The sequence below is a fragment of the Camelus dromedarius genome, chromosome X (genome assembly GCF_036321535.1).
Source record: "Camelus dromedarius isolate mCamDro1 chromosome X, mCamDro1.pat, whole genome shotgun sequence".
Lineage (NCBI taxonomy): Eukaryota > Metazoa > Chordata > Mammalia > Artiodactyla > Camelidae > Camelus > Camelus dromedarius.
This window is the reverse complement of record NC_087472.1, coordinates 90320793-90335068: the sequence shown is the minus strand read 5'-3', so window position 1 is coordinate 90335068 and position 14276 is coordinate 90320793. Positions and strand designations below refer to the sequence as shown.

Genomic DNA, 14276 nt, shown 5'->3' with positions numbered 1-14276 from the left:
GCACTCTCTTAGGTCTTCAATTCTACACATCCAATCAATGTCCAAATCCTATATGCTAGCTCCACTGCATATCTTAATTCAATTTTTTTTTCCACTCCACTGTCACTGCTCTATGTTGGCCTCTCTTGGCTCCTAACTGGTCTCACTGACTCCATTTATTCCCTTATCCTCCAAAACTTACGCATGCACACGCGCACACACTCCTACAAATTCATCTGTCACACCATTGCTAACCTAAGTCTAATTATGTATTCTCCTGTCATCCTTTTCTGAAATACTCTTCGCTCTCCAGCCTCTATCTGGTTTTCAAAATCCTAATCAAATTTAGGATTTTTAGACCAAAATTTAACTTCCTGGAAGCATTCTAGGACCCCTCATTCAGACCCAATCTCAACCTCTGTTGTGCTGTCTCTCAACATTTTGTAATACTTCTCTACTGAAATACTTACTTACCCTAGACAGCCTTGCCTGGATATATTTGTCCAAATATCACATTCAATTGTGAGCTCTTTTAAGACAAAGGCTGAATCATTTGTCCCTGTATCTTCTCCATCACCTCTGATATTAACTAGCGAAGAATAAGCATTCAAATATTTACTGAATTCTGGTTGCCAGTGGCATCCTGGTGGATGTAAATTTTGAGAGCTGCCTGTAGTTATAACAGGTTGACAGCAGGTGCTAGATGTCAAAAGAAGGAAATTTATATGGTTGACTCCACTTCTAAAATAAGCAACTCTCTAATAGACAATACCTGAGAGGAAGATATTGGCTGGCATTTCATTAGCAATAGAGATTTCATAAAAATGTGAAGAACAACAAAGTCTTTTTCTTTCACTATGAAGGATTTCATACATTTGGTTGCAGCAATGAATGATGGGTTGACAAAGCGGCTATAAAACTGTCAGTTAATTCAAAAATCTTGTGAGAGTATTTTTATTCTCATACAGCAGAGCATTCTCCTTTTTACAGCCCTGCATATCAGTTCTTTAAGCAATACAATATGAATTTATATTCTTAAAATTTATATGATGTCACCAAATTTGTCAAAGAATTCTGGACTGGTTTGAGAAAGTCTCAGCCGAAAAAATAATTTTAAAAGGAACAACTTTCTCTTAAGACTTGGTGTTTTGTTTTAGAAGTTTCTCATCTGGTTTAGCTAATATAAGGCCATATATTATTCCCCCTTCCTATTCTCCCAGCTCCAGCTCCTCTGTATCAAATCCATCTCACCATGATAGTTATCTACCATTTAATGAGCCTATAGTATGTGCCAGGTCTCCACTTTAGGAACATCATGTAATTTTATCTTTATAATCACCCTACCAGCTTCAGTATTATTATTAACCCCATATGACAGATAAGGGAACCATGAGAAGTGAATCCACTTGGTCAAGGTTGAGCAGCTAGTAGCTTACTGAAATCCACTATGCTGTACATTTACAACACATGCAGGAGACAATCCTATAATTAGACATGCAAATGCATAGAAGACAACAGTATAAACGGGAACAACCAAATATTATATCCAGATTATAGTAAATTGAACTTACTCCTAATATTTTAAGTTCTCAAATAAATATATCTTTCTACTTTTTGACTAACAAGCCCTTACCATTTCATGTGCCTCAGGCTTTAGAATACAGACATCAGTTTAAATCCCAGTCCCTCACTTCACATCTTACTAGGACCTGAGGTATGTTACTTAAGCTCTCTGAGCTTCAGTTTCTGTCTCTATAATAATATCCACCTCCTAAGGTTAGAGTAAATATTGAAAATGAAGTAGCTTATATCAATTGCCTTGCTTTTTGTAGTAGTACTCACATAAAGGCTTTTCCAAATATTTATTTAATTCTATTTATATATCCAATTCTATCTTTTTCCTTTTGATCTTTTGAAAAGCTCTCAATTTTTTTCTTTTTTTTTCTTTTTATTAGTGGAAGAACCAGAGTTACCAAATAGCTTACTGAATGCTTTAAATGCTTTTGCACTAAGCATTCAAACAACTCAATTTGATTCTAATTAAAATAACAAGAGATAACATTCACTGAGCTCTTATTATGGCTCAGATCTAAGTGCTCTTCATGCATCATCTCATTTAATTCTCCCAACCTGTATCTTGAGGTATATACAAGTAATCTTACTTTATAAAGGAGGAAACTGAGATCAGATAGTTTACTGAGATTAGTTGGTTGTTCAGAGTCACAAAGGTAGTAAGCCAGCCCAGGCAGTTTGTCCTTCAAACATGGAAGCGCCATTGACACAGATCTTTAAAATGGTAATGATGGGAGTTACTGAGGAAGAAGCTACAGAAGCAAGGCTCTCAAATACAAATGTCAGGTGAGCCATGTTCACCAATATTAGTTGTGGAATAAACAGAGCAATAAGAGAGAGCAGTTCTCTCTTTCCATATCCTCCTTGCTGCTATGAGAGGTATCACCGTCCTAAGCTTCGCAATACTAATGGACATGAACATGAGTTTTGCATAATTCAGAAACCTCCAAGTAAGCAATCTGAGATTCTTCTTATCGGTTTCCAGTCTCTTTTGTGGAAAAAAAATGACCAGGATTGGTAGACACATTCAGCAACCAAAGCACTGAAGGAAAATGAACAGTTTGACCACCAGAAACAACAAGAATTTTTCACTTGAAAGCTCTTAGAATGAAATTTATTCTCTCACCTAGATTATTACATGATTTCCATAAATATAATCACCTTAAAACAACAGATACCACGGAGATAGTTTTATACAGTGAAACATGGTTGGTATTTTGCAGACCCAATTACTTGAGATTTTACCATGGATATTACTTGTAGAGAAGAATTGCTTTTTACTGGACTTTTCTCTTGACAAATTTAATAACTATGTATAGATTTCCCCAAATGTTCAAAGTTATGAACTGGGATTTACCAAGGAAGGAAATACTATGTTTCAATATAGTATTATATACTTATTGAATATTTTTTCTTTATTTAGCTGATTCCTTTTTAAGTATTTCTGGAAATTTCAGGGCAATGAAAAAGTAATACTGAAATGTTCAAATAAGAAAAAACAATTTTACGAGCAAGTATTTTATTTCTACGCATTCCCTGAAAACCAAATCTATACTAAGAAAAATTCTATGTTGAATACGAGTGAAACTTTATGAGTATTGAATTTTCATCCCATTTTATAGATTTCAAATGAAGAGATAGACTGAAGTATAGCAGAGCTGCAAATGACATTGTTTAGATAAACGTATCTTGTCAGAATTATCCTGGTAGCAGCATTAGATGCTCCAGGCATATTTAGAACTAAGATTCTGACTTAGGCTCTTAATGAACAACATGACATGTCTCAACAGACACTTGCTTTTAAGAAAATGCTTTTTTGGACCATTTGCATTGGACTCTTTCCACTATGCTGCAAACATTCTTAAAGGTATTCATTCCTAAAAGACAAAAGCTCAGAAAAACAGAACTTTTTAAATCACTGGATATTAGCAGAGAGAGACAAATCTGCCCTCTGGTCACTCAATTTTAATCTAAAACAAAGTCAATACAGTATCAAAAAAAGATTGCAAGGGATAATGGAAAATGTTTAGACAAAGTTGCATGGATACCATAAAATAAATTAGTGTTATTTTCCTCTTAGGGGAAAAAAAGAAGTTATTTTTCATTAGTAAAATAATGAATGACTTTCTATGCAGTATACTCAGATTTACATAAACATCCTTGCCAAATTTCCATATTTCTCACTCAAGAAACAGATCACTTAACTGTGTAGTGGGAACTCAGTCTGGTACTGAGTAAATCACTTGCTTTGATTACTCTTTTGGGCCTGTGTGTTTCTATCTTGTGGGGAAGCCTCATGGCTCCAGTTTGAGGGAGGAATACTCTACTATATCAATTGGACAGCTATCTGTGTTGGTCATTACAAGGCAAATTTGCTCTTGTCTTGTTGGTTAGAGAAATGACATCCTATAAGTTACACAGAACTATAGAACTTAAGAGCATTCTTCTTGTCCAAATTACCTGTAGAAGAGAGTAACTAGTTTCCCACTAAATTAGTTCCTCTTCATCCTGGGCTCAAGGTTGGACAGTATTTTCCAGCTTCCCTTGCAGTTAAGTGTGGCCATGTGACAAGTTCTAGCCAACAAATTATCAACAGAATTAATGTGTACCACTTGCAAGACTGGCTCACAATCAATTCCAATGATCAATATTCATTTCTCTTCTGCCTATTAAATGCATAAGACTTTGAAGTTCCGGACACAAAAGTTGGAAAGGGCTTGGGTCCAGGAATGATTTCATTGGAGGGTGGCTTACTTTGGACTACACCAGAACAAAAAGTAACCTTCTACTGTGGTAAACCAGCAAGATTTGGTAGCTTACCTGGTGGCTAGTGTTACCTAACTAATACATTAGCATATATCCAACAACATTGAGCAACATTAAAGAGTTAAAAATTCAAAACCAGGAAGAGCCTATTTTGATTAATAATCACTACAAGAGAAAGAGGAACTGTCTTTAGGAAGTGAATCAAAACATCCATAATTGCAGACTGAGAAAGTATTTAGTCCTAGACCTTGTGATTAAGGTCATTAACAAAAATAACAAACCAAGATGGGAAGTGGTAGACATACTAAAAGGAACATAGACTTTCATGCCAGAAAGAGACATTTACAAATTCTAAGCTCTGTTCTTTGCTTGTTTTGTAAGCTTGAGCAATTTGAATAACCATTCTCAGAAACTGTTTCCTCATCTATAAAATGCAGATTATGAAATTTAGCAGAAATTTGTAAAGATTTTATACACACACACATACCACACACAATGCATACTGCCTGATACTTAGGAGGTACTTAAAAAATAATAGTTATTATCACTAAATACTTACCTAAGACTATTAACATTTTTCAAATATGGACCTTTTATTCTGGTTACTCTTTCCCCACCCCCAACATACTGGTAGCCAGACATTCTGCCTCCACTTCCTTCGGGAAGTAAAGTCACAACAGAATATATATTATGAAGACATAGATTCTTGGTTTTTAAGTTTCAAAAGCTTAGGCCTGGTATAAGACAAAAGATTTGGAAAGGAAAAAGATTAAACAAAGGTTTTCCCTACTCCTACATTAGAAAAGATATTCAACGTTGACATGTGTCCCTGGAGGAAAGGGAGGAAACCCAGGGAGGGCTAAGGGAATCTGATAGCAGAGCTGACCTGGGCCTCATGTCTGAGGTGAGTCTCTGATAAAAACAGGATGGAGAGCAGTTTCCCCTACTCTTGCCTCTATCCCTCTTCCTGACCCCACGCACAGCCACTCTGAATCACTCTGCGTGAGAAGAAAAGTGTACATGCGATGTCTAGGCAGATGGGCCTTAAACAGCCTCCCAAACTTCATGCCTGTAGAGCATGAGGAATGGAACTGTGATCTCTGATATTACACAATGAGGGTATCCAAGTAGCAGAGAGACATCTAGATCTGAAAGCACCACCGCAGACAGGGATGAAAAGTGGTTCAGGAAGCCACTGCCTCCTTGGACCAACAACCAAGGATGTGAGGGAGAGACTGGCATCTCCGTGGATACTAGCCCAGAAAAATGACAACTGAGAAGCAACTGTTCTGCCCGACCCATGCTCACTACACCCATCACTCCGTGCTTTGCATCTATGTAAGCATGGACTGACGAAGATCGTATTTTTTTCTATTCCACAGAATTATTGAAAGACAACATTATGAACTGAAAATCTTAGTTGTAATAGTTATACAGCTATTCAGCACTATTTTTATAAAAGTGATAGAGGAATATGAACTTAAGTCATTATTGAAACTTTTCATACGTCTTTCCTTAACTTTCACATACCCGTTAAAAAAAGACTTACTTCGATCAGTAATGATTGTTCTAGCCTCTTGATTGCTGGTCTTGTTTTTCAAATTCTGGGCAGCAGTAATGAGTTCTTCCAACTGGGGGCGCCTCTGTTCCAAATCTTGTAGTGCTGCCTGAAGGAACAAATGTAACTTAATATGACGTTCTCCAGCAATGTGCATTCCTTTTACGGATTACAAAGTAAAGTGTAATTTTCAAACCAAGTAAAGCACTTTTAAGAACAAAAAAGATGCTACTCGATATAAATCTCTAATGTGTAAATCTTTATAGAGAACAATTTAAAGAGGAAATGTGTTTCATTTTTACATATCAAAAATATTTCAAGTGGAAATCTTGATTACAGATTTGTTTCACTATTTAAGAGCTTAGAGGGAGTCAATTCACAGTATCTGGGCTTACTTAAACCTATATATGAGTGTCACGAATAAGAAATGTAATTGTGAATTACGACAATGTATTTAAAAGAAAAATAGCTATTTATACCTGTAATCTCATTCTTTGCAGTGTCAAAATTAAGGTGTAGTTTTTTGGGAGACGAAGGTAATTAGGTTTTTTTTTTTTTAATGGAGGTACTGGGTATTGAACCCAGGACCCCATGCACGTTAAGCACTCACTCTACCACTGAGCTATACCCTCCCCCACTTAAGGTGTATGTTTTAGGAACAGAAAAAGCAGAGAAGTGATTTAAGAGATGTAACTTATTTAACTTCTTTTTGCCTGAAACTCCTCACCAATAAAATGAGAAGATGATATAGATGAGCTAAACTAGTCTTTCCTCAAATTTGACTCTGGTAAAAATCACCTGATTCCTTTGCCTCATCCCAGAATGAATGAATTAGTAGGAAGGAGGAGACTGGAATCTGCATTTTTAATGAATTCTCTACTTCAATCTTATGATCAGGCAAGTTTGGAAAGTATCAGACTAGAAGTTAGTATTTATATTTTGATTATAACTGACTTTAATACTGCTTTAGATAAAAGTACCAAATAGAATGAAGTCTGTCTATATATATATAAATAATATTAGATGATAGGTAGCAATGTTACTCTTAGGAAATTCCTCCCTCCCTCAAGTGTCCATCTATTGTCTCTGGCATCCACTCTCTCTACACTAAAGGGCCAAAATCCCAGAGATGTTTACAAAGAAGTTTGGGAAAACTTCGGTATCTCTTCTGTTCTTGTACATTTTATTTTAATTTTGGAAGGTATAATGAATGCTTGTTATTAATTTATAACTACTTATGTGACAGATGTTTTGCACGTTTTCCTATTTTTATTCTCCTAAAAACCATACTAATAACTAAGCCATCAGTCTTTACGGTTTTAAATCCGATGTTCTTTCTACCACCACATGAGGCGAAAGAAAGTGAGAGGTGAAATGTGGCAGATGGCAGTGTTTATGAAACTTAGTTATATACTATGCCTTTTAACTGCTGCTGGTTTTCTAATAACTTTTGTTTTTGGAAAGGCCAAATTTTCATCATTCTGTAGTGCTTCTTTGGTGAAGAGGTAGGGGGGTAGGTCTTATAAGCTCAGTTGCTTTTAGTAGTATAAAAATAATGGGAAGAACTTATCCAAACACTTATTATACACATTTATTTTGTGTATTTTCCCCTCTCTGTATTGAAAAACTGGAGGGGCTAACTTTTAACAAATTTTCCACATTTGTAAGCTGTGATTGCTCAGAAGAAAAATCCAATTTTCAGGTTTCTAACTTTTATGGTTTCTTTACACAAAACGGTGTTTGAAATATGGAACAAATTGCCAAAGACAGCTATTGAAGTAAGTAGCGTAAGTCAGTTGGAGAGTACTGAAGAAACTTTAAAGTAGGAACCATATAGTAGCAGACAAATTTTATGAAATAAGATGTTTTCCAGGGTTAGAATATTAGACTCTGGTCGTCTGTGACATGGTAAGCTGAAAAATACTTTGGAATCCCTGACTCTTAAATGTTTAATACATGCAATAGACATCTTTAAAAACAGACTTACCCAGGAACCTCAGATAAAGTCATATCTTCCCATCAAATTTAACGAAGCACTCTAATTACACATAGCTAGCAAAGTATGCAAATTCATTCATTTACTCATTCATTCTTTCATTTTCTAAATATTAAGTGCTAGCCACTGTTTCAGGTGTCATGGATATAGCAGTAAATGAATGCATTAGGTATGTTTTATGCAATTTAAATAAAAAGTTGTGGGTTTTGATACTTGGAAATTTTTATATAGCAAAGATTATCTTTATCGTTGTTTTTCTTCGATTTAATATTAACCCACCCTCAAACAACCAGGCCATTCTTTGCTTCTCACTTCTGGATACATTACTCAATGATGGTTATACTTTTTTCTTTCTTTTAGGTTTATAAAGTTCATTTAAGACGTATGTTGTAGAAGTAACTTGATCAACTTTAATCTGAACCTGACCAGGCTCTAAATTAAACCTGACCACAATGAACAGCTTTTACTGCTGAAATTAGCAAGCATGTCAATTTAAACTTAAAACAAGCCATTTTCCTCTCTAATGAACAAAATAGGTCTCAGGGTATTGTGGAACCTGTTCTCTAGTTGGGTGATTCTCTAATTCTGCTGACAGACACATGCTTTGTAAGCACCTGAGAAGATTATTAATGACATCCTTTGAAGCAGCCTCCTTTAAAATCTAAGGAGAGTTAAAACTACAATAAAAGTATGCATTTCTAAGATATTTCAAAACAAAATGGTAACTTTATCCCACTTTTTGCTCAACACACACAAACATCCATTTCAAAAAAGAAATTGCACAATAATAATTATGTATATGTGTATGGAATTTATCAGACACTAGTATACTAATTAAATGGTGGTTTCTCAGTAAAGCAGAATGGGAATTTTTTCCTTTGATCTTCTTTTCAGAAATAAAGGGAAGGATCTGAATATGGCATTTATTATTTTTTGTTACGATATTACATAAACAGTAACCAAAAGACATTCTTGCTGAAAAACAGAACACATGCATGCAATAAGAGGAACATTTTTTCATTTGGTTTTCTTTCGTGTGGATTCTATTTATTTACTATTATAATTTCTTTGACTTGACAACTTAATTTTATAATTCTGTAACTTCTCAAATACAATGACCTTCATCTCTATTCCACTGAGATACCCACAGATGAGAGGACAACTTAGATCTACTCATTACTCAAACTACCCACTACTAAAATATCCATCTACGAAATTCTATTCTCTGCCCCCAATCTGGTGCTCATACCAGATGTTACTCTCTCAAAAACACTGTTTCTACTCTAATCTTCATCCTCATATGACCTCCAGTCATCTACTACTGGTCAATTTCTTTCTTCTAAGTTCAGTGGTCTATATTTGTCATGCTAAACAAGTAGAATGCTAATTATGCTTATTTATTTTTCTGGTATGAGCCCAGATACTTACATCTTAAGTGAACACCGCTAAAACCTTTACATGCTTAACAGTACCTAAGCATGATAACAGAGCATGTCTATCATGGATCTATCATTCTGGAAGAAACAAACACAAGGGAAGGAAGAAATCAATGCTATTTCTAAGGAGTCATAAGCCAGCTACCGGGCTTTACTGAAAACAGCTTACCCCTTGGAGATGAGAATTCATCATGGACTCCACTAGCTGAGCAAAGATGGAGAAAAAATAATCTTCAAATACAAAGTGAATCAGAAGTAGTTAATCCTACTAAGTCTCCCCAGGGTTGAGGGAAATGGTTATAAATAGCAATCTTATGAAAAAGGTGGTTAAACAATGAAGCCATACAAACCATAAGTAGGTCATTTTAGGCTCTTAGAAAGAACTACACTTTGTATTGGTATTTATTAAAATGAAATTCTACCTAAATGATACTCAAATAGAAAACTATATGTTTACTTGAATATTTAGTATTTATATGTCTAAGACCTTTATCAGAAACTTGTTATATTTTTAGTATTTTTCCATAAAAATCAACAATCTTCACACTGAGAACAAAAGGTGGTTTTCAGATGTTGCCATTTTTAGGAAATAAGCATGAATTAAACTTACACGGAGACCTTGTACTCTTTTATCTACAACTTAAAAAAAATTAACATTAAAGATTGACAAGGTGAAAGGGTCTATATAACCACTTTATGTATGGAAGAAAACAAGCATTTAAGTCAGGGAGCTCCTAAATTGTAGCCTTTCTAGTAACTGAAAGAGATTTACCTGTGAGGATGCTAATCATCTGTCTAGCTTCCAACTGCCTAACTGAGCACCTTAATTCTGGCTTCTATTCTTACATTCGACTGTCTCTCCAAATTGGCCAAATCCAAAGTCATCTTTATTGTCCTCCACTTCCTCACTTCTCATTTACATTTTAAAGTGGCATGGGTTTTTTCCTGTTGGGCATAATATCCCTATTTCTTTCAGTATTCTATCAGCATCTCTGTTGGTAACATCTTCATAAGCAACTTCTAACTGTGGATATCCTTTTCTCCTTCCTTCATTCAAGGAATATTTTTTTTTAAAAAGCATTTTACTCTTAGATAATCTAAAACTTACAAAAAATTTATAAGAATGGTCAAAGAACTCACATATACCCTTTATCCAGATTCAGTAATTGTTAACGTGATGCCACATTTTATCACTTATCATCATTCTATCATTTTTATATATATATATAATATCTGTATATGTAATATATATATCTTGTTTTCTGAACCATTTGAGAATAATCTGCAGATAGCATGCCCTTTATTCTTAGATACTTCTATGTTTCTTAAAAACTAAGGCATTCTTTTACATAACCTCAGTTCAATTTCTAATTCAGGAAACTTAACATGGCTTTAGTACCATAATGTAATCTATATCCTTTACTCATAGTAAGAAAACTATCCCTTTAATTGCCTTTCATTTACTGAATGCATTGCATTTGTCATATCACTTTAGTCTCCTTTAATCTGAAATAGTTCTTTGCCTTTCTTTGAACTTCTTATCATTGATTGTTTAGAAGAATACAGGCCAGATATTTTGTAGATTGTAGCCCAATTTAAGTTTCAGCAAACATTTTAAAGTATTTATGTTATGTTAGTCATTGACCTAGGCACAGGGGATACAGCAGTGAAAAAGGAAAAATTACTATTCTCATGGAGAAAATGAACTAGTAGTGAGGACAGGCAGTAAGTAAGCAATCATAATAAACTGAGGTGAATATTATGGTAGCAGAAGCACAGTGAGTTATCAAAGCATGCAGCAGAGATATCTAACCAAATTTAGTGGTCAGGGAGTGGCTTCTGAAGGAAGTGGAGCTCACCTGGTCTTCAAGTTTTCTTTATCTAAATCATACAATTTTTCTGTGTCTTAGCTCCATTTACTAAATTTTTTTCAGCTTTATTTGGGTAGATTTGACAAATAGAAATTGTATATAAAATTGCAACTTGATGTGTTGATATATGTATACATTGTGAAATGATCACTACGATCAAACTAGTTAACGTATCTATCAGCTCACAATGTTACCTTGCATGTGTGTGTGTGTGTGATGAGAACACTTAAGATCTACTCTTTTAGCAAATTTCAAGTATACATTACTACTAACTATAGTTACCATGCTGTACATTAGATCTCTAGAAATTATTCATCTTGTAACTGAAAGTCTGTAGCCTATGATTGACATATGTCCATTTCCCTTACCCTACAGCCCGTCACAACCATCATAATACTCTGTTTCTCTGAGTTCAACTGTTCTTAGACTCTACATATAAGTAAGGTCTTACAGTATTTGGCTTTCTGTGTCTGGTTCATTTCACTTAGTATAATGTCCTCCAAGCTCATCTATGTTATAAAAAATGGCAGGATTTCCTTCTTAAGGGTTAATAATATTCCATTGTGTATATACATATAGCACAATTTCTTTATCCATTTATCCACTGACAAGACATTTAGCTTGTTTCCTTATCTTGGCTATTGTGAATAATGCTGCAGTGAACATGGGAGTGCAGGTATCTCTTTGATATTCTGATTTCATTTCCTTTAGAAGTGAGGTTCCTTTAGAAGTGAGACTCCAGAAATGAGACTGCTGGATCATATGGTATTTCTCTTTTTAATTTCCTGAGAAACCTCAATACTATTTTCTATAATGGCTGTACCAATCTACATTTCCACCAACAGTGTATGGGGGTTCCCTTTTCTCCCCACCCTCACCAACAGTTGTAATCTCTTATCTTTCTGATAATAGTCATTCTAACAGGTGTGAGGTGATTCTCATTGTGGTTTTGATTTGCATTTCCCTGATGATGAGTGATGCTGAGGACCTTCTCATGGACCTGTTGGCCATTTGGATGTCTTCTTTGGAAAAATGTTTATTCAGGTCCTCTGTCCAATTTTAAATGTGATTGTTTGTTTTACTACTGAGTTGTATGAATTCCTTACATATTTTGGACCTTAACTCTTATCACATATGGTTTGCAAATATTTTCTCCCATTTCATTGGTTGCCTTTTCATTCTGTTAATTTTTTTTCCCTTTGCTGTGCATAACCTTTTTTAGTTTGATGTAATTCCAATTCTATTTTTGCTTTTGTGGCCTGTGATTTTGGTGTCATATTCAAAAAAATCATTGCCCAAAATAATGTCAAGACGCTTTATGCCTGTTTTCTTCTAGTACTTTTACACTTTCAGGTCATTGCTGCTAATACCCACTGTGGTGGCCATAAGAATGTGCAAGCCTTTTAAAACTGAGACCTAACTGACTGAGGACTCCAGCTGCTGCATTTGGAAATCCATCACTACACAGGACAGAAGCCAAGCTTCCCACAGACTGCTCTCCACCAATGACAGAATGTGACAGAGATACTAAAGCAGAACCTTTCTTTGGAGATTTAGGGCTCCTCTGGCTGACTTGGGCTCAATGTTTCCTCAGCAGCTTTGCTGAACCTTCCTTAGACTGCACTCTGGGGTGTTTCTACCCATTTTTTTCTCCCTCTTTCTTTCATTTCAAGTCAGACTTACATTCTGATCTAATGGGTCTTCCACCTTCCCTGGATTCCTATTTATTTCCTTTCACATAGATAATTTCCCTAATAAAATAATTCCCTGTTTAATCTTACCTTGGGACATTTAATCTCAGGCCCCAACTAATACACCCACTTGTGCCCTTCTAGTCCATAAACCTCTCATCAACTGTTCAGGTCCACATAATATAGTGATTCCATGATATTACCACCTAGATGTATAACTCAAAATTTTTGTACATTATTAATTCAACTCTTAAGATTCAATTCAAGTGAATTAGTATTTTTAAGTTAGCTCTATTAAAAACCACTGCAATTTTTTTTAAAGGGCATGACCATTATTTTCAATGAGCCTAGAATTTAACTAAAGGGAAAGATGATTATTTCTATGGTGAAGGTGGGGCTCTATTCTACACTTATAGCTCAAGAACACCAAGATATCAAAACAGGCCACCAGGAATCCTGAAAGACATGGCAAAATAAACTTCTGGGCAAATTTTCAGACTGTGGAAGATAGCAAAGCTAAGACAAAAAAAAAAAAAATTCAGCTTCTCTGAGAGAGAAATACCTTGGGTAGGCAGAGACCTCAAGCAGGGCCAGCTTCCTGGGCGTGCAACTCATGCAGTTGCTCCTGGCTCTGCACACAGAAGGGGCCCTTAATTGGTTTGTGCTGCTGTTGTCATCTTGACATTCTTTATTTTTTTTTTTTAACAAGGGTCCCTGCATTTTCATTGGGCCTCACAAATTATGTAGTTAATCCTCACCTCAACCTTGAAGTTAGCAGAGAATGAAAGTTGTGTATCTTGTCTGAAGCACTAGTTACTTAGTGACAGCAAAGACCACATTTAAATGCAAATTAAGTTATGTCCATCAAATGCCTTTTCCTTTTAGTTCCTGAGAACTTATTCTAAATTTCTGTAAGGAGCAATCACAGAGCTAAAAAACACGTTTGGGGAAAAGAATCTCTTTTGGTCAGGAAAAGTAGAAAAGGACAGTTGGCAGTTGTCTGAGATTAGATCCCACCAGTACCAGTGATTACTAGAGAAGCAATCATTGTGACTGTAGGCAAACTAAAGCAGGAGGCCTACCAAGAAAATGGTCAATCATCTGAGCAAAGAATTCAGGATCAAAAGGGGAACCTGTGGTTCCAGCAACAGTAATGGCTGCTGGGATCTCAAATTCCATTTCCAGTTCAAGCTAAGTATTAGTTTTACCTGCAGCTAAGGCAGCCCTGGGAAATACATGGGAAACAACTAATAACTCTACAAACAGTTACTAACTGGCAACTATATGCCAAGCACTCGTATAATATACACAGAAAAATAAAACTCAGCTTCTTTTCTCAAGGAGCTCATAATCTAGCAAAAACTAAAGACTCAGAAAGAACTAATACAGTAGGAAATAATATTAACA

General features: G+C 35.3%; 1 protein-coding gene across 9 annotated transcripts in view; it reads right to left on the bottom strand.

Moving 5' to 3' along the window:
• The window catches only part of DMD (dystrophin), a 1947932-nt gene that overhangs the window by 534335 nt on the left and 1399321 nt on the right, over positions 1-14276 (bottom strand). For all 9 annotated transcript variants that reach the window (XM_064483309.1, XM_031445593.2, XM_064483311.1 and 6 more), the window contains one exon: positions 5867-5984. In XM_064483309.1, the coding sequence (XP_064339379.1) occupies positions 5867-5984 (118 nt within the window). The remainder of the gene's footprint in view (positions 1-5866; positions 5985-14276) is intronic.